The sequence below is a fragment of the Lipophrys pholis genome (genome assembly GCF_963383615.2).
Source record: "Lipophrys pholis genome assembly, chromosome: 12".
In the NCBI taxonomy this organism is placed as follows: Eukaryota; Metazoa; Chordata; class Actinopteri; order Blenniiformes; family Blenniidae; genus Lipophrys; species Lipophrys pholis.
The window spans coordinates 20,970,121-20,995,703 of record NC_137641.1 but is presented as its reverse complement, the minus strand read 5'-3'; the positions used below and the strand labels follow the sequence as shown (position 1 = coordinate 20,995,703).

General features: G+C 43.5%; 3 protein-coding genes across 6 annotated transcripts; all 3 read left to right on the top strand.

Moving 5' to 3' along the window:
* Positions 1–204: 204 nt before the first annotated feature.
* Positions 205–16,477, top strand: LOC308118036 (coronin-1C-A-like). 3 transcript variants are annotated; one of them, XM_080477240.1, is made up of 11 exons: positions 205–2,178; positions 6,838–7,037; positions 9,122–9,244; positions 11,971–12,100; positions 12,317–12,498; positions 12,583–12,702; positions 13,329–13,433; positions 13,624–13,769; positions 14,688–14,745; positions 14,831–15,073; positions 15,452–16,477. In XM_080477240.1, the coding sequence occupies exons 1-11, from the start codon at positions 282–284 to the stop codon at positions 15,569–15,571; spliced, it is 3,324 nt and encodes a 1,107-aa protein (XP_080333366.1). In that variant the 5' UTR covers positions 205–281; the 3' UTR covers positions 15,572–16,477. The 3 variants fall into 3 exon arrangements, with proteins under 3 accessions (XP_080333366.1, XP_080333367.1, XP_080333368.1); XM_080477241.1 differs by lacking the exon at positions 205–2,178 and adding an exon at positions 3,477–3,815; XM_080477242.1 differs by lacking the exon at positions 205–2,178 and adding an exon at positions 3,490–3,558.
* A 1,322-nt stretch (positions 16,478–17,799) lies between these two features.
* Positions 17,800–21,397, top strand: selplg (selectin P ligand). 2 transcript variants are annotated; one of them, XM_080477413.1, is made up of 3 exons: positions 17,800–18,123; positions 18,347–18,470; positions 18,876–21,397. In XM_080477413.1, the coding sequence occupies exon 3, from the start codon at positions 18,892–18,894 to the stop codon at positions 20,194–20,196; it is 1,305 nt and encodes a 434-aa protein (XP_080333539.1). In that variant the 5' UTR covers positions 17,800–18,123; positions 18,347–18,470; positions 18,876–18,891; the 3' UTR covers positions 20,197–21,397. The 2 variants fall into 2 exon arrangements, with proteins under 2 accessions (XP_080333539.1, XP_080333538.1); XM_080477412.1 differs by having other exon boundaries at positions 17,803–18,123; positions 18,435–18,470.
* A 957-nt stretch (positions 21,398–22,354) lies between these two features.
* tmem119b (transmembrane protein 119b) lies at positions 22,355–25,198 on the top strand. The gene is made up of 2 exons (XM_080476798.1): positions 22,355–22,480; positions 24,132–25,198. Exon 2 carries the CDS (start codon positions 24,155–24,157, stop codon positions 24,977–24,979), a length of 825 nt encoding a protein of 274 aa, XP_080332924.1. The 5' UTR covers positions 22,355–22,480; positions 24,132–24,154; the 3' UTR covers positions 24,980–25,198.
* The last annotated feature ends 385 nt before the right edge of the window (positions 25,199–25,583 follow it).

The following is a 25,583-nucleotide window of genomic DNA, read 5'->3' as shown; positions in this document are numbered from 1 at the left end:
TTAGTGGGACTGGCGTCGGAAACCTGGCCACCGAGCACACAGGGGAGCTCACTGTCGCTTCTGCACGTACAGACCCCCAAAGTGGGCGACCAATCAGGCCTCAGCGTCATCACGAGCACCCTGTGAACGCCAGGGTATGGTGTGTGGGTGGAGACACGACGGCTGCCACTCCGACTGCGGAGGAGTCAAAAAGTGTCCAGAGTTCAAAGGAGTCAAGACAAATTTCAGACATAAAGCAAGGCTCTGAAAACAAGGCTGCGGCCTGCGCTGGGACTACAGTTATGGAGGAGTGGGCAAATGAGACGATATCAGGAAATGGTCGCAGCAAGTTCGGTCCTCAGACTCAAAACAAGGATCTTACAGCCTCATTGAATCCCACAAACGAGGAGGACTTTGTAGTACTGGAAAAGGATGAGGCTTGGATGTCACCTGACATGGAAAATAATGTTGATTTAAGTCCAGAGAGACCAAAGGAAAAACCTCAAGTATCCATTAGAAGAGTTGATGAAGATTCAGATCGTTGCAATGATGATGACCAGTCAGAAAACTCAAGGAGTAGTCCTCATGAAACAGGTAACGCGGAGCGTGGCAGACAGTCTGACACATTTTCAGCCGACGCACGTGTTAGGAGTTCACCCGCAGCCAATATTGAGAGGGAAATGGCTCAAGTGACAGGCAGCAGGTGTCAGCTAAAAGGAGGTCGCCCCGAAGAAGCTGCCCACAGGGAGACAACTGGTAGAGGAAATGCAGAGCGGGAGCAGCGCTTCAATGACCAAAGCACGGGGCACGTCAAACGGGAGCAACAGTCGGGATTAACCGAAACTAGAAGTCGGGATAAGGAAAGCCACCGGTCAGGGATCACTGCGCAGCAACCTCAAGAAGCGGATCAGCCTCGGCAGAACAAGCTCCCGGCTGCTATCTCTAAGAGGGTTAAAGCGGAGGTCAAAGACACTACCGAGAGAGATGACAGCCAAGTGTTCGCTGACGCTGCCAACGCTGACCCACTCCAGGCCCTGACCACCCGATCCGTGATAGCACAGCTGCAAGACAATCCCTCATTCTCACTGGAACAATGTGATTTGATCCCTTGTCCTCCATTGCCAGAGAATGAAGACTATCGTGGAAAGAAACAGATTGCAAGCTTGAAGAGGGAAAGTGAGCTCGTGTGCTTTTCTGCCGACATCACGCCTCCACCTTTAACACACCTGTTACCTCGAAAAGACAAAACAATGGCTACACAAGTGGACTCCAATGTGGTGGGCTCAAAAATGGCACAGGACGCCACACCTGGTTCCCGCAGCTCTCCAGACGAGTCCGTGCCAAAAGAGAAGCCCAGAGTCAAAGGTCCTCCTCCGCCTGTGCCCAAAAAACCTAAAAACCCTTTTATAAAGCTCAAAACCACACAGCTCATGTCTACAGATGTGCAGAAAAGAAGCAAAAATCACGCACGTTCGGAGGAAAAAGTCAAGAGGAGACACACCTTTCATTTTAACAAAGACCTTCTGGGCAACAACCCCATTAACCAGGACATGTGCCAGCTGTGGGACGAGAGAGGCACCTACTTCCTGCCGACTAAAGACCGCCGGCTGTCAATGGAGCTTTGCCCTTGGGACCATCATTCAGTTGAGTACGTGGACGACCAGTATGGAAATATGATCGACTATGACTATTGCATGCGGATGGAAAAACTGTCCCCGGATGAAGACCCGGAACACTTGGACATGTTACAGAGACGAGTGTTCCTGGAGAGACGATCCAGATTTAAATGTTCACCTCCTCCTGTTGCAACAAAGCCCCAGAATCCTGTTCCCTCCGCAGAGCCTCCCCACAAGCCTGAATTCACGTCAGACGATGAAATCCAACAACCAGCTTGTTCAGAGAAAAGAGAGGAGAGAGTCTGTGCGCAGGTCTGCAACGACCGCTCCAAAGACTATAAAGACACATCTAATCAGAGCAGCAGCGCCGAGGTGGACTCGTATAAGCCCGTGGCTTTGATTATCAGAGAAACCAACCAAAAGCAGAGACATAAGAGCCGCGCCAACCCTGAGGGGCCCAAAGCTCCGGCCCGGGTGGCCGAGCAGAGTCCAAGTGTGAGAGTGTCCCAAATGAAAGACACTTTCGACGTCGCAAAGAAATCCAAAGAGAGACCGGAAGAAGTACAACAGCCTCCCAAAAAAGGTGAGTGTTTTGTGCTTTGTGCTTAAAAATATCTATTTAGAGTTTTTAATTTTTTTTCCCATAACAGGCATGCACAAAAGGCTCATGTGTGTATTGTATGAGGTTGAGTTTGTATTTATTAAAATGTATACGTCACCTTATGAACATATCTGCTAACTCAACAAACTAGAAATAGAATTCAAAGCCTTTAAAACGAGTTTTAGCTGAAGTACAGAAAAGATTTTACATGATGACTTGTGAGTAGGCATCACAATATAAATCCATGGGGGTCACTTGTCATGACAAACCGTTAAAGAGTATCTTAGCCACGTCAATTCAGGTGGCTGAACAAGTCCACGCTTGATTTCAGTTTCATCGCTTTCAATCGTGAGGATCACCCAGATTCTACCTGCAAAGAGCTATTCATCCATTTTCTACGCTGCTTTGTTCAACTTGATTTGTTACCTTAAAATCCTTACACATTCTTAGAAAGTGTCCATGGTGGGAAAAGCACTGAGGGAAGAATAACCACACAGCACTGGAAGGTGTGCCCACAAATATTCAACAATGGAAGTTCAAGTGAAGTGTTGTTATCAAAGCCACACTCTGAGAATACGTTTGTTGAGACACGGACGCTGAAAGCTAAAGAAATTGTGCATCCTCAAAAGAATCAGGCAGTGGTAACATCGGTCCACAGACAAACACTCCAGCTGACAGCATATCTGGTCTTTTAGCAGTTTAGGAGAACAAACCTAAGAAACCAAAATAAACTAATTGGTACATTTTAGATGCAATAACCTTTAAAAGAAAACTGGAATGGAAGCGTATAGTTGAGCAACTTTTCTGTATGTCTTCCTCCTTCAGTTGCCAATAATCTAAACAAAAAAGACAAACCTGCTCTAGGATTTTCTGGCAGTAGGTTTAGGAGGTTGAACAACTACTTAAAAAACTTAAACTGAGGCTGCAGAGATAAATCACTCCTGCTGGCTGGCTGATTCACTTATTCACGTGGGGGGGGGGTACTTCATTGTGTTTTCACTGGGCAGATTGGGATGGGGGGAGGTGGGATGGGGCAGAAGGGGGAGGGACCCTCACACAAAAAGATGCGATTTGCTTCCAAATTCACTTTTATTTGGTCATCTGAACAGACTGAACTAATCTTTATATAACATCAAACACAAGAAAGAAAGAAAAAAGAAACCTACAAGCAGCAGGAAAAAGCGAGATGCCCTGTTTGCCCCGCTCTTCTCCATTCACAGCTTTTAGTGTTGAGAAAAGAAAAAAAAAAGAAAAGAAACGAAACGTGGTTTCTCCGTATTGCGCATGCGCCGTGGTCGCTCGTCAATGTAACGCGATGAGGAGGAGGACAGGAGGAGACCGCTACTAAAAAGTCCTGCGCAGGTGAGGAGCGGACAAGGGTGGGGAGATGCTCTGCGTGTCCGTCCTGGAACACCAGCACATCTTTAAACCCTGCAAGTGAAGAAAGAGGGGATACCAAGCACACCGCGGCCGGGTTTTCTCTGGAGGAGACCGGGGGGAGACTCGAGCACCGTCCTGCAGGATAAGGGCGCGCCTAAACCACCACATTCATGTGTTGTGATTGAGCCCCCCCTCCCCTCTAAGCTCGTGCAAACGAAAATCTTGCATAGATTTAGGAGGTAAGAACGAACTGGAGAGAGTCTCGTGCGTTGTGCGGGGATGTGCAGCATCCGTGCGGCTGGCTGGCTGGCTGGATGGATGGATGATGGATGGATGGAGGTTTTTTGAGAATGAGAGCAGCCCTAAAAAAAAAAAAAAAAAAATGGGTGGAAATATCTGCACTTGCGTCAGCCGGCGGGTGCTAACGGTTAGCTGCTAGCTTTAGGACTGATGCAAAACACGTTAGAACCAATCCGTGATGATAACGGTTTTGTTTTTTTTATTTATTCAGCAGCTCGTGTCTCCGGTGGAGACTGGATCAGCCCCCGGCCGGCTGCACACACACACACACACACACACACACACACACACACACACACACACACAGCTGCCCTGGCTCTCCGACCTCCTCCAACATCTGATTGCATTTTTTTTTTTTACCCCTCCATAAATCGTCTTGAACAAACTTAAATCGGAGGATTTTTTTTTTTTTTTTTTTTTGTAGCATCGTTCACATCTGGCTGCTCTCCTCCTCCTCCCCCTGGCTCCAGTGACGGTTAGCACGCTGGCTAACTTCAACAAAAAAAGCTTTCGTACCCCAACGTGATTTATTTAAAAAAATAAAAATAAAACACTCCCTGTTTGTGGGGGGAGATGATTTTTAAAGTGGGCTTTTATATTTTCCCGGTTCGGTGTGCGAATGTTTGTGAAGAGGAGGAGACGACCCGGGCTTTGTGTTAACGGCTAGCGTTAGCCTCCAACTATTGTTTCCCCGTTAGCCTCTTCTGCCCCCGTTCAATGAAGTCTCGTGCTTTTTACCCCCCCCAAAATCTGGACAGGCCGGGCAAAATGACAGGCTGGGACCGAGCCCGAGTGGCTGATGGCTGCATGCTTGGTGGCGTTGCACACACCCTTTTCTTTTCTTTTTTTTTAAGTCTCACACTCCTGCAGAGCTGCATTGTGTTGACTTGACAGATGAGATGCTCTCCCCAGCATCAGTGTGTGTACCTGCTTCCATCATGCTGATGAAGATGAGGGTGATGATGATGATGACTGATGATGCCCTGCACCGTGTGTCTTCCATGTCTGTAATGGCATCAGTGAGAGGACGCAGGGTTCGATGAAGCAGCTCCTCATCGTCACATGAATATGTGGATGTTTTGCCGGTGGATGGAGCGCCGGCATTGGCTGAGGGAACACGCTGTTCTGTGCTCGCTTTACGCTGTTCACTGTCCTCCTGCAGCCCTGCAGCAACATGATCTGTGTTTACAGCTCTGCCCAATTGTCTCGGGCAAGAATTTGACTTATAAGAAGGGTCATGTCTTGTGGTCCACCTTGGGAAGGTTTATTCTTCTCGTAACTTGGTATCGCGTGATCAAATTAAAGTGATTTCTCAGGCGAGACTATCTACAATATTTTATTTTGGACTGACATCTTAAACCAAGTAGGCTTTTCTTTTTTTTTGTTACATCCATCCATTTAAAAATAGCATCTTGCGTTCCAAACCCAATTTTCAAGCTTCATTTCTGAGTAGTAATTTTAGTTTTAAATCTTAACTGTATACAGTAGACAACTATCACAGTTATATTTTAGCTGTAAAGCTCATTTGATATTTTTTGTTTTGCCTAATTTTATATTTAAAATGAATGAAACCGTTTGACAACTGGTATTTTCGTCTTTCATCTCAAACAATAAAATTAAGAAATCCCCCTGGGAAAAGGCATTCCCTTAACTTCTTTAGTGTTTTCTCCCACTTTGCACTGACAACACAATCTCTCAGAATACGAGTTACATAGTTACTTCTAAGCATGAGCCAAAGCATGTGTGGTGCGAGTGTTAAAACTACCCCAGAAAAGCAACTGCACAACATGTTTTTGTTGGAAAAACAAATTCAAATGATTAAAAGCATGACTTTTAATCAAAATTACATCTTGACTGTGCTACAGCTGCAGGCTTTGTTCCAGTTCTGCACAGAACAGTAAAATCGAGGTTGCTGAGGTAGTATTTTGGAAAGTTCCTGTGTTACATCCAAAAAGACCAGTGATTCAGCTTTTCCAGTTCTTTTTTTTTGTAACATCCGTGCCTGAATGTGTAGAAGCAGGTGGTTTGGTGTGAAGACAGTCCTGTGGATAATTGGAGGGAAAACTGCAGCTTGTGTAACGGCTCAGTGTGTCGCTGCAGACTGGCGGCTTAATGATTGCTCCGAGGCATTCCATTTTCCAGATAATTACCCACAAAAATGCTTGTCAGTAAGATAGTGGCAAAAAAAAAAGTGCTAAAGACAGTTTGTTGGGGAAAGCAGTGGATGGAGTCAAGACGAGACACATTTTCATTGATTTTCTTATTTTACCTCCAAAGCAAAAACAACCAAGTTGCCACAATTGTCTTGAAAGAGGAACTTTATTTCTGTCAGACGCTCTGAGCTATTTGTTGTTATGGATCGACAAGTGAAAGCTTTTCCTAAGTCTCAGAGTAGCAACAGGCCATCTGTGGTGTGTTCACAGGAACTGATGCAGCAGTAAAAATACATCCCGAGCGATGACAGCTCTGACACTACAGGCCTGCATCCTAATCGATAGATCCGGAAATACGGGACTATTTTCACAAGCTGGATTGTTTGGATACATCTTCAAAATAACCCATGCATGCTTTGCCCCATGCCCAAACTTGCAGCCATTTTTAAACAACTTTAAATCAGAAGTCTTCATCTAAATCTCCCTTCACATAAAATAGTAAAAAAAAAGATAGAAAGCTGCACAGAGAGAAGATGAGTTTCTCCACAGTTCACTTTTCAGCAGGTAGAGCTGACGTCTTAGTGGAGCTCTGAGTCGGGCACAGTTAATCAACATAATGTCAAATGAGGCAGACCGCGTTGGCAGAAAAAGTCAGATTTACCTCAATCTTTCCTCTCCACGCTTCAGAGGCTTTTCCTGCACATTTCTTTGAACCGAGCAGTCACTTTTTACCACAATTTGGATTTTACCCCCCACCCCCATTCAGTTTAATGTCTGACTTGCTTCGTTCTCATTTATTTCTCTTCAGATATGTTGCGGCGAGTTGTGCGACAGAGCAAGTTCCGCCACGTGTTCGGCCAAGCCGTGAGGAACGACCAGTGTTACGATGACATCCGCGTGTCGAGGGTCACGTGGGACAGCTCCTTCTGCGCGGTCAACCCAAAGTTTGTTGCCATCATCATCGAGGCGAGCGGAGGAGGAGCCTTCCTCGTGCTTCCTCTCCAAAAGGTGAGATGTTTGAATGATGCCTGTTTCAGTGCTGTAGAGCTCCGTCGACCACGTCTGACCAAATGATATGAGACTGGAGGTTTTTAGCGCTGCTGCGTTAAAAAAAAGATTTACACTCACTTTTTTTTTTTTTTAATTGTCCTCCTACAATGTGTGGCTTAGTCAGAACTTATCATATTCAACTAATAGATTCACAGTTCACATTAATATCCAACTGAAATTGCGTACTGTTAACCAGCCAAAGCTGCTAACGCCACTGCAGCCCTGAACAGACGGGGGGGGGGGGGTCGCTACTGAACAAAACAATGGTGTGAAAGCTCGAGCATCCACTGTATGACTCAACGTTCATGACTATGTTTCATAGTTTACAACTCAGAGCAGCCACATGAGTCAGAACATTTATTTATACTTTTTCAAAGCGCTGCATAAATAAAGTGGGACGGCTCTGAAAGACTGGGATTTCTATCAAACCCAGCGCTGTAAAAAGAAATTATGAAAAGTCTCATGTTTATCCTAAATAAGGTCGGTTAGGCGCTTTTACGTCCACATCTTGTTAACAACTCTACATTGTCCATCAACCTTTTTCTTTGAGCCGACAGCTTCGAGAGCTAATGCAGGTTGGCTTTGCCAACCGGCACAGTGAAAATGGGTAAAAGTGTGCCAATAAGCTCAAACTACATACATTTAAGAAATTAAAACTGCCACCTTCAAAATGAAACCCAAGCAGTTGGATTGCAAGCATCATGTCAATACATTTTTAGTAGATTCATAATTTTGACCAGAGAAGCCAGTAGAACATTTAAACGGTATCTCCCATTAACGGTGATGTAATAATCTGAGATCGAAATGTTAAAATAGTTCCATCAATTCAATTTGATATGAAATGTTAATGAGTACAACAATCTGAAATACAGAGCCACAGTTCAACTACAGAGGGTTTTTTGACATGGTTGTGTCAAATTAAATTTTTCATATTCTTTCTGGGTGCTTGTTATATTTTGGCATTTGTAGTGAAAGTTTCTGAATCTGAATGTGTTTTAATGACTTTCTTCACCAGCTTGCCTCTCTAGCAATCAGTGCAGAGGAATAATGGATTACCAGTAAACCTTTTTGAGGATGTAAACCGTATCCAGAGGCACATGAGTCGTAACAAAAGTCTGTTGACGTTTCACGGCATCCTGAACATGCGGAGAATCGATTGTGTAGGTCAGCTCACCAGCGTGCTGCTGTGGTGACCCTGTCCTTCTGCTCCCCGAGGCTCATATCTGCAGTAAAATCCATAGATAATCAATACCAAATCTGCCCCACAAGTAAAGGCACCCACTGTGCAGGCGATCACGTTACAGCTGCCTCGAACAAAAAGGTGCCCCGGCGTTATTTTAGGTCAGGGGATTCATTCGTTTGCTCTCACTGCATGATATCACGGTTTTATAAAAAAATTAAAAAAATTAAATGAAAGAAGGCTGGTGGGATAGTTAGGTGGTGGACACCGATGTAAAATGTGCGAACTGATGCTACAATACAAATGCTTGGAAACCGAACAAATATATCTGTGTCTTGTCTCAGATTTCTAAATTCTAGAACTGTGACACATTCTGGAAGTCTCACATATTCTGGAACTCACAAATGTGAGAATACTAGAAGCTCCTGGCTCAGTGTTGAAGAAAACTTGTTTCCTCTTGCAGTCTGTGTGACTGTCCCTAACACATCAGTGTGCATTTGGAAAGAAATGTGGGTTGAGACGATACCAAATATGGTCATTGCCCGATAAAGAGGTTAAAATAAAGCTTTAAGATCTTTGAAAGTTTGGATGAACTACTGTTACCTCTCTACATCCGTCAAGCTTTTGTATTTGTGTGTTTTGTTAAAAAAAAAATTTGTAACACATCAAATACGCCCACGAGTGTGATCTATGTCCATCTATGTTTTTGGGCTGGTCTACTTAAAACCTTTCTGTTTGAAATGTGTGATCATATCTCATCGTGGTTTTGATTTATCCTCTATAGGAGGAATTCTTTTGGAAGAAACCCTGCTTTTCGAGCAGGCCTTTACTGATCACTCTCTTTAACCTCTTTGTCCTGTAGACTGGACGTATAGACAAGGTCTACCCTACAGTATGTGGTCACACAGGCCCCGTGTTGGACATCGACTGGTGTCCCCATAATGACCTTGTTATCGCAAGCGGCTCTGAGGATTGTACAGTCATGGTAAGGACACGGTTAATCTTTTTTACTTTTTGTGCAATATTGTTTACGCGCAATAACTCCGTCCTGTGCAATATTACAAATCTGCTGCTTTTAAGATACTTAGCTTGTTTTTTCTTTCTTTAAAATATATATAAATATATTATTTATTGTTATATTGAGCCAGTAAATAGAAACAAAAAATAAAATAAACAATATTCATTACAAAGACAAATCAAGTTGACTCCAATAAAAGCTGGAGAATCCCTTCAAATCATTTACAACAATAAAGAAAACACTGTTCATCTCTAACCAAAAGAGGCTCACAGGCACAAAAACCCTGTTGACCTGGACTTACCCCAGGAATACACATGCCCACACTCACACCTCCACACAGTCTTTAAATTAAGAACTAAAAGTAAACAACCCTCACTACAGGCCCAGTTCGTTGCTTGGGAGCGTTGAGACCAGAAACAAAATGGCCGCTTCACTGGTTACCAAGCATAAACAAAACACGTGCAAAGTGTCATTTTATTTACTCACAAGTCCAGTGGTGGGGATGAATGATGGGAAAGGATGAAGGGAAATGAGGTGAAAGGGCAAGTGTCAGGTCAAGGGCAGGTGCAGTATGAGTTAAGAGGTTCGGCAGGCACAGCTTCTTGATCAGCAGCTACAGTCTCTCTCCAGGTGGTCCAGACTCCCTGGTCCTCCTTTCTCTCCGTTCCTGAATCACATTAATAATCTGAGTATCCATAAGACAGTCCGTTTCATGAAGAAATAATCACAACCGATCCGAGGTGAGGAATGATCCTACGCAGAGTTTCTGAACCTACTAGGGTGTCGAGAGAACTGCGTCTGTTGCACGTGTGATTTCACTTCACTAGCGACACACAGAGGTGAGCGGAAGCCCCGCCCCTCTAACTGGTGTAATCATTCTGATTGGCTGTTAGCTACAGCCATCCAATTAGCGTAAGGAGAACTGAGGCCGACCCGCAGGCTTAAACAAGCTTGACTGTCCACAACAACACTGGCTCCTGCGTGAGTTCTAGAACTACAAACATAGACTAGTAGACCAACAAATGTAGAGTAACTAAATGAACTAAAAACATGACATTTTATCACATTTAAATGACATTTGGGAAAAAGAAATACATTTCATGACATACATAACAAAATGATTTTAACCAGGGCTACAAATAAATATGTATGTTTCATTGAATTTGATTTATTTGAGGATCATATTCATACATCTTGATAGGAATGGTGACTATAATGGTCGACAAGATGGAATTCACTTCCTTTTCCTGGAAATGATTGAATGTAAAGGTAATTAAATGTGATGGACTGACTATTAGTCCACGGTGCACACTGCCTCTGTCTGGAGTTATCAAGATTTGGCTCGAGAACAATGCAGCCCTGAACAACATGAAGCAGTAGAGAAGATGAATGCATACTTTTATTATGTACAGGTGAATTGATTATTGTATAAAATAATAATAAAACCACAATGTTGATTATTAGGGATTTATGCAGCAAGGATGGAATTGATTGATTCCATCCCTTCTCTCCTTTTTTGGTCATGAAATCAGTATATATTGTATCATCTTGTTCAGAAAAATCCTATTAAATGTTCCTTTTCCCCTTCATGAATGACAAAATGACTTTCAACACATAAAACCAAGTCCAGTTGATCTGATTCAATTTGCTTTACGCTGCCTCCTGGCCTGCACAAATGAGAATATGCAGATGTGTTTCAGACAGTTTTGGGATGAACATCCTCAAACTTTTGTGAGAACTTGAAAAAACAGCTCTGAATATTGCCGATCTCAGAAAATGTGTTATTTACTCCTGCGATTAGGGAAACAGCCTGTGCTCCACTGTGAAAAGCCACAGACTGGATGAGATCTTGAGTAAAGTAGAGCACAAGGCTCAGATAGGAAAGATCCTCACATACAGACCAATATTTATTTACGCTCTTGACTGTCACTACCCGTTGGAACATAAACTGGGTGGTATCAACACAGAGCTGATAATATACTCACCGGTGCTCAGGCACAAACAAAGAAGTGCAAACATCTGAGGGAAGCGCTTGAAAGTTGAGCAACAACATGGTTAGTGAAGAACAATTCCTACAGTTTAGCCAACAGTGTAATAACCATTTTATTTTCAATAACAAGCACATGGCCCACACAGAAGGGCGAACTCCTCAGGTCCGGACTCGTCTGTCTATTTCCGTCTGAAGTCAGGACAGAGAGGACAGATGGTTTGAGAGACGGGTAAAGAAAAGTCGTCGACGTGAAAGTGGAAAATATTTCTCTTAACTGAGGGGAAGCTTTGCATCACAAATTTACAACATTTTTCTTTTTTCCCTGCCAAACAAATTCAATAATCCTGCTTTAAAAATCCATGTTCAATTCAATTCAACTTTATTTATATAGCGCCACGCACAGCACAGTCATTGTTAGGTGCTTTTAACAGAGAGAAACAAATGTTCATTCATGTGACCTCATGTTACTCAAGCGAGTCACATCCTGGACCCCTGTGGCCCATCAACATAAAAATCATGTCCCATTGCCATATGAAAAATTGGTGACACATCCAAAGAGTTTAAAAACTTTACTTCTTCACTATTTCGTTCCACTATACAGCCTAGTCAAGGGAGCAGCCTGAACTGATGAGGCCACATAGATAAGCAGTCAATTTCCTCCAGGGAACAATAACGTTTGCGCTCTCTCCATCTATCTATCCAGGTCTGGCAGATACCGGAGAATGGACTGGAAACTGCGCTCTCGGAGCCTGTGGTGGTGTTAGAGGGCCACTCTAAAAGGGTTGGCATTGTGTCTTGGCATCCCACCGCTCGCAACGTTCTTCTCAGTGCAGGTAACCTTTGGCTGAGTCCTCTGCTCCACCCTTCAACTGCAATAAGCCGCCGGTTTAGGTCGCCGGCCAGCCGCTTGTCCGCTGCTCACAGCTGAACTCCATATCTGACCGGTTGTCTCAGTGCCTTCTTGTAGCGTTGCCATGTGTGATGTGAACCACTCAAAATAAACCGGGACAAAGAGGCGTGTGCACTCAAACTGTGCGTGTCCATTTTAGGGTGCGACAACCAGATCGTCATCTGGAATGTGGGCACGGGGCAGGCCATGATCAACCTGGAGGACATGCACCCTGATGTTATCTTTAGTGTCAGCTGGAGCCGCAATGGCAGCCTTCTCTGCACCGCCTGCAAGGACAAGAAGGTCCGCGTCATTGACCCCCGTAAAAAGAAGATCGTGACGGTAAGTGAAAGCCCACAGCTTCACACGTGGCGTGGTCTCCCTCGTGACCTCGCGATCAATCTGACGAGCTGTGTCTGTTTATAGGAGAAGGACAAAGCACACGAGGGAGCTCGGCCGATGAGGGCGATCTTTTTAGCAGATGGAAACATTTTCACCACAGGATTCAGCCGCATGAGCGAGCGCCAGCTCGCTCTATGGAAATCTGTAAGTGTCTGCAGTCAGTCACCCCGCTCTTATCCACAAGACACTGATGCATCGCAAACAGTTATAATCATTGTGACACGAAGAGTGTACTTCATATTTTCCCCATACAAGGAGTTTCTTCTGACTACACTACAGCTGCAACATCTGAACTCCAGTAAATCAGAGTTAATTGTTTGCACAGACTTCACTTTTCCAGATCTGTTGAAGACAAGAGATTCAAACCCGCTTCTGACTCATGCACTGCTCACCCCTGACCCATAACTTCACTTCAAATATATTCATTTGATAACTTATGATTTATTTTGTCCCACCCACCCTTAGAATAAAAGAAATTGACAATTGAAATAATAAAAAAAAAACTGTTCTAGAAAATGCCCATTATATCTTAAAAAAAGCAATAAGATGAAGAAAAAGTAGTGTTTTTTTAGTCATAGAAGAACACAGATGTTAATTAATACTGAAATAAATGTGGGGGGGTTTTGTATAACGAGCCGCCCTCCAATAAAATAACGCAGCCAGCGGTGGTCTCCAGCTCATTTGAGTAATTTCTTGTTCATTGCGACGCTGAATCTAGTGTTTTCTCTTGAATCAAAACGATTTCAAATGAATGCTTCGTTTGTTTCCAGGACAACATGGATGAGCCCATTTGTGTGCAAGAGATGGACAGCAGTAATGGAGTCCTGCTGCCCTTCTACGACCCAGACACCAGTATAGTCTACCTGTGTGGAAAGGTAAGCAATCTTACAGAGTTGGCATGTATACACTCCTCAGAACAATAACTGGTAGGCTGTTTGTGATAGCTAGAACAATTTAAAACCACCACAAAGTAGAGACCTAAAGCTCTTGAGCGCTGAACACACACAAACAAAAAACAACCTCAGAAGTTCACCATGATGTGATTTTTGTCTTTCGACCCTGCAGGGTGACAGCAGCATTCGGTACTTTGAGATCACTGACGAGGCCCCGTTTGTTCACTACCTCAACACCTTTTCCACCAAGGAGCCCCAGAGGGGCATGGGATACATGCCCAAACGAGGCCTGGATGTCAACAAATGTGAAATCGCAAGGTAATGTTTCCACCGCACTGAAGAACGCCGCAAAAGATTTTTTATTTAGAGGATGATAAAAAACACTACATCAGTGAATCGTGAAACCAATTCAGTTCTAGACTTCTTTTTAGGTTTGAAAACATCTAAAAATCCAATTCTATAACTGGTCGTGGAAAAGTTTAAAAAGACTAATAAATAGTTAAAGGGAAACTATTATATTTAAAAGTATGCTTTATTTTGATTCATCATTTGGACTGATTGTTTAATGAATTAATGTTGAAAAGGATTTGTTTCACAAAAGTTCAGGAAAGTTAGTGCAGTACAAATCAATTTAATGCTTCTTACATTTTCAGATTATGGGATTTTTTTTTAAATATGAGGATTAAAAAGAAATACAATTCTGAGGTGAAGACATGTTTGATCGCAGTGTTGAGTTACTTCAGTGGCAGTTTGTTTTACTTTCAGCTCCTTTTCTCCTCGGTTTGATTGGATTAAATATGAATTTCAGATGTTTTGTATTTTTTCATTCTAAGTTTTGTACTTGTTTGATCATTTTATATGCTTTCAACTGACTTACCCCCACATACCACTAGGGAGAGCTGTGCCACAGTTTGAGATTCATGGACGTAAACTATATTATATTATTCTTGAGCAGCCAAGATCTTCAACCAATCTTAGTTGCTGGCTCTTCAAATGACTCAGTGCACCATCTTGTGGCACAAACTTGTACTACAAGATGAAACAGGCTTGGACACCTGAACCAATCTGAGCTGAAGTAAAGAGAGCAACATTTGTTTCCATGCGCTTCAGTTCCACTTTCATTTTGTTAAATGCTACAAAATAAACTATTCATACGATTTGCGTATGACGGTAATCTGACGTGACTGTCATGCTTGTTGTTATTGTCATTATTCATATTATTTATCATCCCTGTAGGTTTTACAAATTACATGAGAGAAAATGTGAACCAATCATCATGACAGTCCCCCGTAAGGTAAGGCCAATCAGATCCTCAGCATGCTGTTCTCTCACCGCCCGTCCCTGCCTTCTCCCTGACGTCTCCTCCGTGCTCTGCCCAGTCGGATCTGTTCCAGGACGACCTGTACCCCGACACAGCCGGGCCCGATCCCGCCCTGGAGGCGGAGGGATGGTTCGCCGGCAAGAACGGAGGCCCCATCCTGATCTCGCTCAAAGACGGCTACGTCTCCGCGAAGACCCGCGACCTGAAGGTGGTCAAGACGAACGTCCTGGAGAACAAGCCGGTCACAAAAGCAGAAACCATCCCCACTGTCCAGAAGCACGCTCCTCCACAGCCCTCAGTTGTGAGTATTTTAGCAAAAACGCTAAATGGAAACAAGAAGCCTGCACAGTCCCAATGTTCCTGCCGAGGATTAGGTATTGTAGATTATTTTTACTTTTGTTTGTATAACTTGGTGTCCTCTCAGTGAAACAGGATTGTAATGCTTCAAAGTTCACCTTTCATAACCTGAACACTATTTTTCTAACATTTAGACTCACTGTAATTATTATGGTTGGAACAATTTACAAAAGTTATGAATCAACATATAGTTGCTATTTGGGTCATAATACAGTTGAGAGCTACAGAGCATTGCTGCGTATACAACCAGGATTAACACCAAAAGTTTGATTTGAAGTGGATTCAGACCGCTGACAGACCGTCTTGTCTTGTTTTGGACCAGAAAATAGAAGACAAACTGGAGGAGGTACTGCGAGAGTTCAAGTCACTCAGGGACCGCGTCATCCTTCAGGACCGTCGCATTGCCAGACTGGAAGAGCAGGTTGCCAAGGTGGCCATGTGAGACGCGGACCGCTCGCTGTTTTAAGGAGAGGATCGACTGGAGCGGGGGTCGGCCACGGCCAAACATCTCAAGATTCGGCTTCACGGAGAGCTTGGTGTCGTCCCCGCGATGAGGCCAAGCCAACATTCCAACATGAACTTTTATTTTTCCTCATCAAGCCTCCGTTTTCTCACTCTGCCCCAGCACACACAGAGAACAGGGAAAACTCTCAGCTCATGTTCACCTTTGAAGAAAAGACATTTTTTGTTGGAGGAAAAAGTCTTAAATCTCTTTTATTTTTGTTTGTTTGTTTGTTTTGCTTTCAAATTGTGGTAAAAACATTCTCATGTGAAGTTTCTACTTACTACTCAAAAAACTGTATGTAGCATCAGTATTTCCATTGTTCTTTTTTTTTTTTTTTTTTTGTGTTGCCAAATATGACTCGTGTGCGGTTTCATGCACTGCTTTTACATTTAAAAAATTTTTTTCTCCTGTTGTACATTCCAGTTACAACCTGGTAGAACAATATATATAGTCAAAGCTGGATTTATTTTTTTTTTTTGTTTGTTTTTTAATAATAGCTGTTGAACTTTTAGCCCTGCCACCTGTTTGCTCATCGATATCCATCAGATTTATGAATGTGGAAGAATTCCTTTGGAAACATTTTGTTCCTCTTCTTCTGGGCTCGAGATTTAACGGTGGGTTTTAATTGGGGGGGGTGGGGGGAGGGGGGGAGGTTGCATCTCTCTGGTGTAAATGTTGTGCAAAATGTAGTGGTGCCTCTTGTCACTGTTCGGGGTGGAACTGAGGTCGCCCTCTCCAGTGCATATTGGTGTTGGGAAGGGATCACTCACCCAGCTTGTGTTTCACTGAACCCCTGACAAACAGTTCTGTGCACATAATAAAGATTTTCCACATGAAAACCCACCACGCTTCTCTATTTTTCTGGGATTGTTTCGGCGCTTAGAAAAAAATGTAGATTTTAAATCTTCCTATTAATTGTAAGTGTGTCCATTTAAAAAAAAAAAAATTTTAAAACAACAAAGTTGTGGTTACTTAGTAGGGCTGTGTGAATCTGAGTGATGCAGCATGGCTGTGAGGAAAATCAGTTGTCAGCCTTGGTCAGAAACCAGTTTCATTGGGCAGAGGAGCAGGTTTTTTTTTTTTATACAAACCTCCAACTAACAGACACTTCTTCCTTCATGCTCTGAATACAGTCTCATCGGTTCTCACCTTCAATTAGACATGGGAGTATTTTAGTTCTTCATCTTTTGTATATGACCAATTTCTATAATCCCACTTACAAACCAAAAATATGTAGATTAAAAAAAACAACTATTACCATTGATGTTTCTGTTGTTTTTAGAGAATTTCTGTGTTTTTGCCAAAACCACTAGACTACATTGTAATCCAAATGGGCATTTGATATACTCTAACAGAAGATGAGAATTCATAGTGGATACCAGGAAACGGTTTAGTTTTTTGCCTTCAGAATAATGTCCGAAAAACCTAGGATGTTTCATTAACAAATTATATATTGAGGTTATTTTTAAGTGCTGAGGGACACTTTGTAAGATTTGGTCAATTCAATTCACAAAAATGAGAAATAATGTTCTCCTTTAATAGAGTATAACTGCCAGAATGTAGAGATGAATGTATGTTTGATTAGTTTTATGCAAAGTCTTCGCTGTGCAGAATCAATACGTCTCCTATTAACTCGGTAGAAGAGTTACAAGAAAGTTGAAATAATCAACAAACTCCCTTGAAGGTTCTTGTCTATTTGCAACTTCTCTTTTTAAACTTGCGAGAGGATTGAGGCGATGAATGTAAGATGCGGTGGAGTGTTGGCGAATGTAGAAAATGTACATTTTTGTTTGCGTTTTCTTTAAAGAAAACTAGGGATCCGTTTGTTTGGCTCCGATGTGAGCTCACATGTGAACGTGGAAGAGGAATTAAGAGTGGCATTCATTTGGTTGTAGTGTGCAATGCCACCACAAGATGCCACCAAGTAGGAAACAGTGCTCCTTTAACATGAGGAATTATAGCTTTACCACATGTCGCTTGAAGAGGTGTGCTGTCGGTCCGAGGCCTTTCACTCCTGCACTGTGTTCTAGTTTCCAGCAAAGCGACACTTACCACTACAAACAAACTTCATATCATTGCATCACTATGGTCTTCTTTCAACCTCCAATCAACTTTTTTGGGGGGTTTGTTCTGACATCTCAGAGTGACTCATCGCTACAGGAAGTGACAGTTAAGATTTCCACAGACGGTCCTCAATGGTTGCAAATATGAGAGCCTGAGCTTTGTTTGTCACTGTCGTTCTGTGTCACCGTTCAAAGCTTGGAGCGACACACCAGGGACATCCCCACCACATAATCCATTCACCGCGAGGCCTTTAGGACTGATTTACATATTTGACACGCTGTCTTTGTGGAACTATGGAATCATGAGCAGTTAAGTTGGGGCGTTTCTAGCCGTATGACATTTAGCCTTAAGTCTCAGACAGAAGTGTTGGACAAGGTTTGTCATGAGAAGAACGCCTGAGGAGCCCTCAGCTTTCCATGAATGAGGTAAGAAAAAACTTTAAAGCTACTAAAATTGCAAATGTTCTCAATATTGCATTTTAATTTGAAAAAAAACAACAAAAAAACCTTCGGATAAGACTGACGCAGCCACATAGTGAGGCTCTCTGTTTCAGGGGGAAGTGTGTCCGACTTATCTGAAAATGTTGAGGTAAAGGCAGTTGTTTGTTTTTTTTTAAAGAGGGTGAACATTTCCTGTTTCTTCTGTCAGGCTGTGCGACAGTCAGCATGTCGGTGCTGTAAAGATGTTCTTCCAGGAAAGCTGAAATCTGCTGAATTCTACTTTTGTTTTGTTTTAGTCATCACAGCCATCTACTTGCTTCACCGGCAGCGAGGTAAGAAGACAGCAAATGTTTCTGACGGTGTTGGTGGTTGAACGATTGTGACTTCAGGATTCATGAAATGCTGCCAAGAGAAATCTTGTATTGATTTACCAAACCTGGGAGGATTTCATCTACACTTTTTCTTTCATATCGTCAGTCCTTGTTTGACTTAAACTCCTGCGTTATTTACAAGCGGTTTCAATGTTTATTGCAAGATTTTTGTCTAAATGACAAAAAAACTTAACATTACTTATAAAGTATCTGGGGTTTTGTTTTTTTTCTGCAGAAATGAGGCGAAGGGTGTGATGAAAGACACATGACTGTTTCGCAGACACATGACACGCACGCTCCCCCCCCCCCCCCCTGTGTTATTGGCATGACTGATTTGTCTTTATGCAACTTTTGCTGTAATTTCAGATTTTCTTATTCAACAATGATGCTCATCAAGACGTGTCCGGCTCTGCTCTGGGGACTGTGTCTTTTGTTTGCTGCGGACTCGGTCAGTGTTTCCGCACCAGAAAACGGCACTAACAGTCCAACCACTCTGTGGACTGCTGCAGACAATGAAGAAGAGACCCCGGCTGCAACCTGGCCTCCATCTCGCAAATCTGCAGAGGTTAGTGCCGCTGCAGCAGCAGTGAGCCGGGTGTCACCCACAGAGGAAACTGAAAAAAATCACCAAGCAGCGAGCGGCTCAACTGTCAACACAGGCGTTTTGACTTCTGTGAGCCCTGCAGCGGCGGCGGCGGCGAACACGCCGAGCGTGCAGCTGAGTCACAGCTCGACAGAAGCGATCGCAACTGGTCGGGCAGCGCCGTCTTCTCAAGGCACAACGATCATCGAGGGAGTGAAACAGACTGAGGATCAACATCAACAATCAGCCACCAGCATGGCGACTCCAGCCACAACATCCGCCGCACGTTCATCAGTCGTGTTTTCTGCACGGCCCACAGCTGTCACAGAGCTTGAAAACAGCTCTGAGTTATCCTCCACCACCTCTCCCAACAGTGGGCCTCCCAGCTTCACTCACAATTCAAGCGCTCCGTCAGTCCCCGCTGTAACCACAGGGGCAATAACCCCCACGTCTGGGGCAGCAGCTACGTTCAAAACGACATCTTCACCCAGCGAAGTGACTGAGACCCACGTCAGCACTAAGCTTTCACTTGTACCTCAGTCCTCTTCAACAACAAGCAGCCCGATCTCCTCCTCACAGTCTGCAGCCTCCTCAAGCTCTGCCGCTGCCTTCATCTTGACGGAGGCCCCAAGCTCCACCACTGCTTTCTCCACCAGCCTCACAGCGATCCTCATCCCCCGTGAACCCAAGAAGTTACCAAATCCACAAACTGAGCCTCCTCCAGCGAGCACAGCGGCACCTCGGGACAATTCAAAGGGCACAGCCAGTACCAAGGTCCAACCCTGCTCCACCCGCAACGTGGTGAAGCACTGCCTCGTCGTCATCGCCTGTCTGGCTCTGCTGGCCACCATCTTCATCGTGGCCACCATCGTCCTCTGCACCAAGCTGTCGGCAAAGAAGTACAGGGCCAAGAGGTCTCAGGAGGGGACCGAGATGATGTGCATTTCTGCTCTTCTGCCCGAGAGGAATTACAGCTACAGGAGACAACACAATCCAATCACGAACGGAGTCCTGGTCATCCCCAGGGCGGGAGACAGCGACGAGGACGGAGGAGATAACTTAACGCTCAGCAGCTTTTTACCAGAAAATGACCGTTACGTTTAGACTCTGGACTGAGCAGTTTGACGCCAGTGACATAAAGACGGTTGCATTTTGAGTTTACTCATGCTTCCTCTTTAATGTCAGTGGTGCACATCCCATTTCTGGAAGCCAGAAAAAACACAGAGAACTTTTGTCACAGTTGGTGACGTCAGCCAATGAAATGTGTTTTTTGGACCAAAGTTGGAACCTTTTTGCATAATTTTACATTCAGTCTCCACTTGGGAATTCATGTCAGGATGAAGAGAGTGATCAAAGTGCGTGTGTTTTTTTTGGTGGGTTCTTTTTAAACATCCGGTCAGAACCCTGGTGGTATTTCACTTTGAGACGGGACACAGGAAGGCTTGCTTAGTCAAGGGATTACTGTTCTGCACCGACACTGTTCACTTTACAAGAGCCGCTCTGGTAGCTGAACTCTTAACAGTATTGTGATAATTTATTGAACAAATGTTTTATTTAACTTCGTGGTTGCGCTTTGTTATGAGTCTTGTTATTGCACCTGAAGACTTCTGACAACAGAACGTGAAGAAAACTGATGGCATGGTGCCAATTTTGGGGGAAAAAGACAAACATGGACCATAAGGAAGTGGGAGTACAAACCCTTCCAGAGCAGAACCATTGCCTTAATTGTGCTTTAAATCACACTGTGCCGAACATCACACGTCTATCTCTCCAGTGGACGTTGTATATACTATATATTTCTCTCACAATCTCACCGAAGTATTTTTATTTCTTTTGGGTAATTCTGGACTTTTGAAAAGTGGAAAACCATACAAAAAAATAATCTTAGTTCCTCACTCAATAAAAAAACTATATAACTAGTTGTTTTTTTAAATGTGGAGGATAAACATTACAGATGTTTCGGTTAAACAGCAGGCACTGAAGAAAACATTTTACAGTGATGAAGTTCTTTGAAGATAATAAATAAATCATTTATTCAAAGAGGTAACAGGCAGCTTCCACTCAACATTTTTGTCAGAGCTTATTTCTCTTTTCACATTAATTCCAGGAGGATATTCATGTAGGTATCCGATAAATGATTAGTTTTTCTGACTTCCTGATTTGCCCAGTCAACAGATTGAAATGATTGTCAATAACTTCTTTTACTTTACGTAGCATGTTGAACAGTTTAGTTGTATTTTTGTTCATGTTTCTGTGTGTCTCTGAATGGTAACCAGTCCAAATAAAGCTGAAGCTCTTTGAATTCAGTCAGTTCCTTATTTATGAAACCGACTTGACAAAAGGCTCTTCTTCTTCTTCTTCTTCTTCTTCTTCTTCTTCCTCCCCTGGACTAGATTTCATATTCACTTTCCTTCCTGTGCAAAGAAAATGCTTCCCTGAATACCAATCAGGGTACATGGTGCTGTGTTGTCTCTCTCTCTCCGTTTCTTTCACATTTAGAAATGTGCAGCTGAAACAGACATTGATGACTATCAACAGAGCTGAGACGAATGTAAACCTGCAGGATGCCGTGCTTCATCTCACGCTCCTGGTGACCATATAAAGCTTGCCTTGTCTCCAGCGATCACAAACATTGCGGACTCGCTTGCAAAAATGCATTCACTCATACTGTTTCGCACTCACGCCCCCTAAAAAGTGGTCTCACACACACACACACACACTGTGTGAGTTTAATTGCTCGACTCTGGATGAAACATAACTGCATTGTTTCTGAGGGTCTCCATCCCCCCCTTCTTAGTCCACACAGGAAACGTTAACCTCTTCCTGCATTAGCAGGTTACTCACACAAGCTGCCCTTTGGCTTTTTAACCCCCACTGATTTGCCGTTAGGTATCAGTAGAAGTGACTGAGGAGTTCAAAAGGATTGCTGTCAAACAACCACAGACCATTTCTGATTAAAACTGGATAACTGAATTGGTTTATAATGCTTTTAATGTCATCAGGTGTTTGTTGTTTTTTTTTTGTGGTATTGCCTCGAAACTATCCAGTCAGCCACACAGGAGAGTGGAGGAGAGGTCCCTGCCCCCACAGCACTTCATAAACTCCTACCTAACAAGAACAATCTGTGTGGAGGCCGGAGAGCTCAGACACTCTGGGAAGCTGAAGGGGGAGGAGAACAGTGGAGGGGAGAAGGAGGGATTTGTCCTCATGCTTAACAACATCTTTTTTTACATCGTCCAGACAAACCTCCCAGCTGAAATCTGAAACTGCAGCAGTGGCGTGGCTCAACTGAGCATTTGCCTCTCTCTCTCTCTCTTAGTTCACTTTTTCAGACCACATTCTCCATCGGTGGGGCTTTTCAACTGACACACTTCTGCTAAAGTGGCTGGTGAGTAAATACTTTTACATTTTTGTTCACTTTGTTTCCCCAGTGCATCCTAAAATCATGGACAGTTGAAGCAGGGCGACATTACAGCATCATGAAACATTCATAGCAGCATCCAGGCGCAGGAAGTAGAAACATGAAGAGGCATTTTGGGTGCATGTCATTTTTCCTTCTATTAATATGTGTGCATATATGACCGAATACTGTATCTAGTGACCTGTACACAACACAGGCAGGTCTTACCTTGTGTCTTAGGTCTGGGGTGAGCGGGTGATTAATTTGAAAGAAAAGAAAGCCTTCCAGCCCCCTTTTCCAGAAGAGACGAGGTTGACACAGCCCAGCTTGCACACAGATGGAGCACACAATGGATAAAAGTGTACGTGGTGCTGCCAGTGGAGTGGAGAGCAGAGTGTGAGCCATATACAGTAATGTGCAAACGTCTCAGGAAAGACTGACAAATGTTGCCCCCAAAAATAGATGTGCTGGGAGGAAATTTGAATGGAAAGTGGGTGAACAGAAAAGAAATTGATATATAGTGTGAGTTCCCTTTTCACCACAAACAGCATCAATGTCCTTTTTGGTAAAGTTACTGAACGTTTCTGAAAGATCCCTGCAGATTTTCAAAAGTCACGTTTCATAATTATTGCAGGCTGTCTCTGTTATCTCTTCATGTAATCCAAACAGACACCGAGACGTTGACATCAGAACTCTGGTGAAGCCATATTGTTACTAATTTCTTTCATTCTTTCCACAGACAGTTACTTTCTATTGTATTGGCTATATGATTGGAACTTTTTACTGAGTGCAACAGGATCCAACCAGATTCCTTTTTGTTGGCACTGCATGATGGAATCGTAGAGTTTCTTTTGGGCATGCATGGATAAACGCAGCAACGTTGAGCAGCATTGAACCTCTCATGTCTCTCGGTGTAGACATGAAGTTTCATTTCCCTTCTTTCTAAAGGTATCCTACGTTACTCTGTCCAAAAAGTGTATTTCAGTGTTAAAATATCTCTGAACAGGTTTACTTCTGAACCCTTTAGTTTATACTCCAGCTGATGTTCAGCTGTGCTTTGTGATCTTTTAATAAGTCCAGTTGTTTATTGTGAATGAGGGACAAAGATAATCTGTCTGCTGAGAATGACTGATTGATGATTTGTTTGATTTTGGTTTAATCAAGTGAACCCAAGATTATGAACGTATAAGTGCACAATAATTATCTGCGGAAATGGTTCATGGTACAAATTACACTGAACATTCTTGATTGCAGCAATAATACACACCACATTGGAGGTTTTTGTGGGACCTTTTCACCCAGTGTTTTAGACCAATACATTTTGGACAAGGCGCATTGCATTACTGATGTCATTGGTAAAATATTGATATTGGTCGATATAATACAACAGTCAAGGTAGTTTCTGTAAAGTCTTTTTGTATTTTGCAACTAGGGAGTGACATTTAACATCTTTTTTTTAAAACCAAAAAATCAGTCGGACAGATTAGAGTATTTGAATAATCTGAATAGCCACATGTTTTTTTTTTTTCCACTGGAAGCAGATGTTTAACTCTCTGACCTACATGACCATATAGAATAGTGTCTAGGGGTTACCCGTGTGCAGACTGTCTTCACAAGTGGTCCTGACATTTCGTGTTAGTTACAGATCCAGAGGGGGAAGCCATGCTCCCGGCGGCCCTTCGTCAGATCGGTGCGGTTGTGCTGTTTTGCTTCTGCAGCAGCCTGGCCACGCCTCCGCTTCTTTACAGTCCTCCAGAGGGAAGTACAGATGAAGAAGAACTTATCACCTTCAATGTTCCTCTTCCCACCCGCAACATCTCTTTTGAGAATGAAACCACACCTGTCAGCCCATACCGCGAGGAGGCCGACTCTCCAAATCAGATTGTGAACTTCCTGAAAGAGAACATGCTCCTCATCCTCGTCGCAAGCACCCTCACCCTCCTCCTCTTTCTTCTCATCTGTGGGGCGGTTTTTATGAGCCGCAGACGGAAAGTCAACTCGTACTACCCTTCCTCCTTCCCCTCGAAAATGTACGTGGACAACAGAGACAAAACTGGAGGGGCTAAACTTTTTAATGAAGTGGAAGGAAAAGCGGCTCCTGAGCAGGAGAGTGAGCCGTTGGACTCTCACAAGCAGCTCCAGGCTGACATCATGAGGGCTGCAATGAGCCTACGCACACCAAACAAAGGCGAGAGAAGTGACCCGGGCCTGAAGGCAGCGGACCACAGTCCAGAGGACGGCGCCCCAGACCCTCATCTGCTGAGTATCCCCGAGGAGAAGCTGCTTTGCGAGCTCTCTGACACTGAGGCAGCAGCAGGCCCGTCGGAGCCGGGCCCGTCGGAGCCGAGTCCTTCAGAGCCGTCTCAGGCGCCGGAAGACGATTCAGGAGAGCCTCTGATTGGCAGGAGCCTGCGGCCCTCCTCTCTGCACATTCACAATGACTCTGCTACACTTCAGCTCATCGCAGGGGAGAAGACGGCCTTCTAACAGCTCCCAACAAGTTTCTGGAGTGGATTTCTGTCCCCCCAGTAAACTCTTTAATGTTCACAGACAGATGTTATCTAATAGGCCCCATAAACATAGCAAACCCTATATTTTATAGTGCTACTAGACTTGAGGGCCTCGTGGTCACATGGCTCCACCGATGAAGGTGAAAATGACGACTATATAATTCAAGTTCTATATTTATCAAAGACCAATTCAACCAAAAATATTAAGAATTTACTGATGTATTGGTTTGTCCCAACAGTACGGTGACCTCATTTTTAATATCAGGTCATGTGTCTGGTAACTCAATGGTCCTGATGATGTCCGGGCTATATATTATATATATATATATATATATATATATATATATAGCCAGCGATTGTCACGGTTAGGAGAGGCAGGACCTGATCCTCTGCTCAGCCCTTCAGTTGTCCCCACGAGTGACCGAAATATGAGGTTTTTGTTATTCGTCATTCAAGAGAGATGTGTTATAAGTTTGTGACATAACCATAAGCTTCAGTTGTTTTTCCTCGTTGAATCTTTTTTTGAGTGACGATATGTTACATGTGTAAACTTTGACGATCAAATTTCCACATCATCATGC

Coding starts and splice junctions, on each gene's coding strand:
- LOC308118036 (XM_080477240.1), top strand. CDS start 282: ATGGAGGAGTGGGCAAATGAGACGATATCAGGAAATGGTCGCAGCAAG. Junction 12,101..12,316: donor CAACGTTCTTCTCAGTGCAG/GTAACCTTTGGC, acceptor TGTCCATTTTAG/GGTGCGACAACCAGATCGTC. Junction 12,499..12,582: donor GTAAAAAGAAGATCGTGACG/GTAAGTGAAAGC, acceptor GTCTGTTTATAG/GAGAAGGACAAAGCACACGA.
- selplg (XM_080477412.1), top strand. Junction 18,471..18,875: donor CTTGCTTCACCGGCAGCGAG/GTAAGAAGACAG, acceptor CTGTAATTTCAG/ATTTTCTTATTCAACAATGA.
- tmem119b (XM_080476798.1), top strand. CDS start 24,155: ATGCTCCCGGCGGCCCTTCGTCAGATCGGTGCGGTTGTGCTGTTTTGC.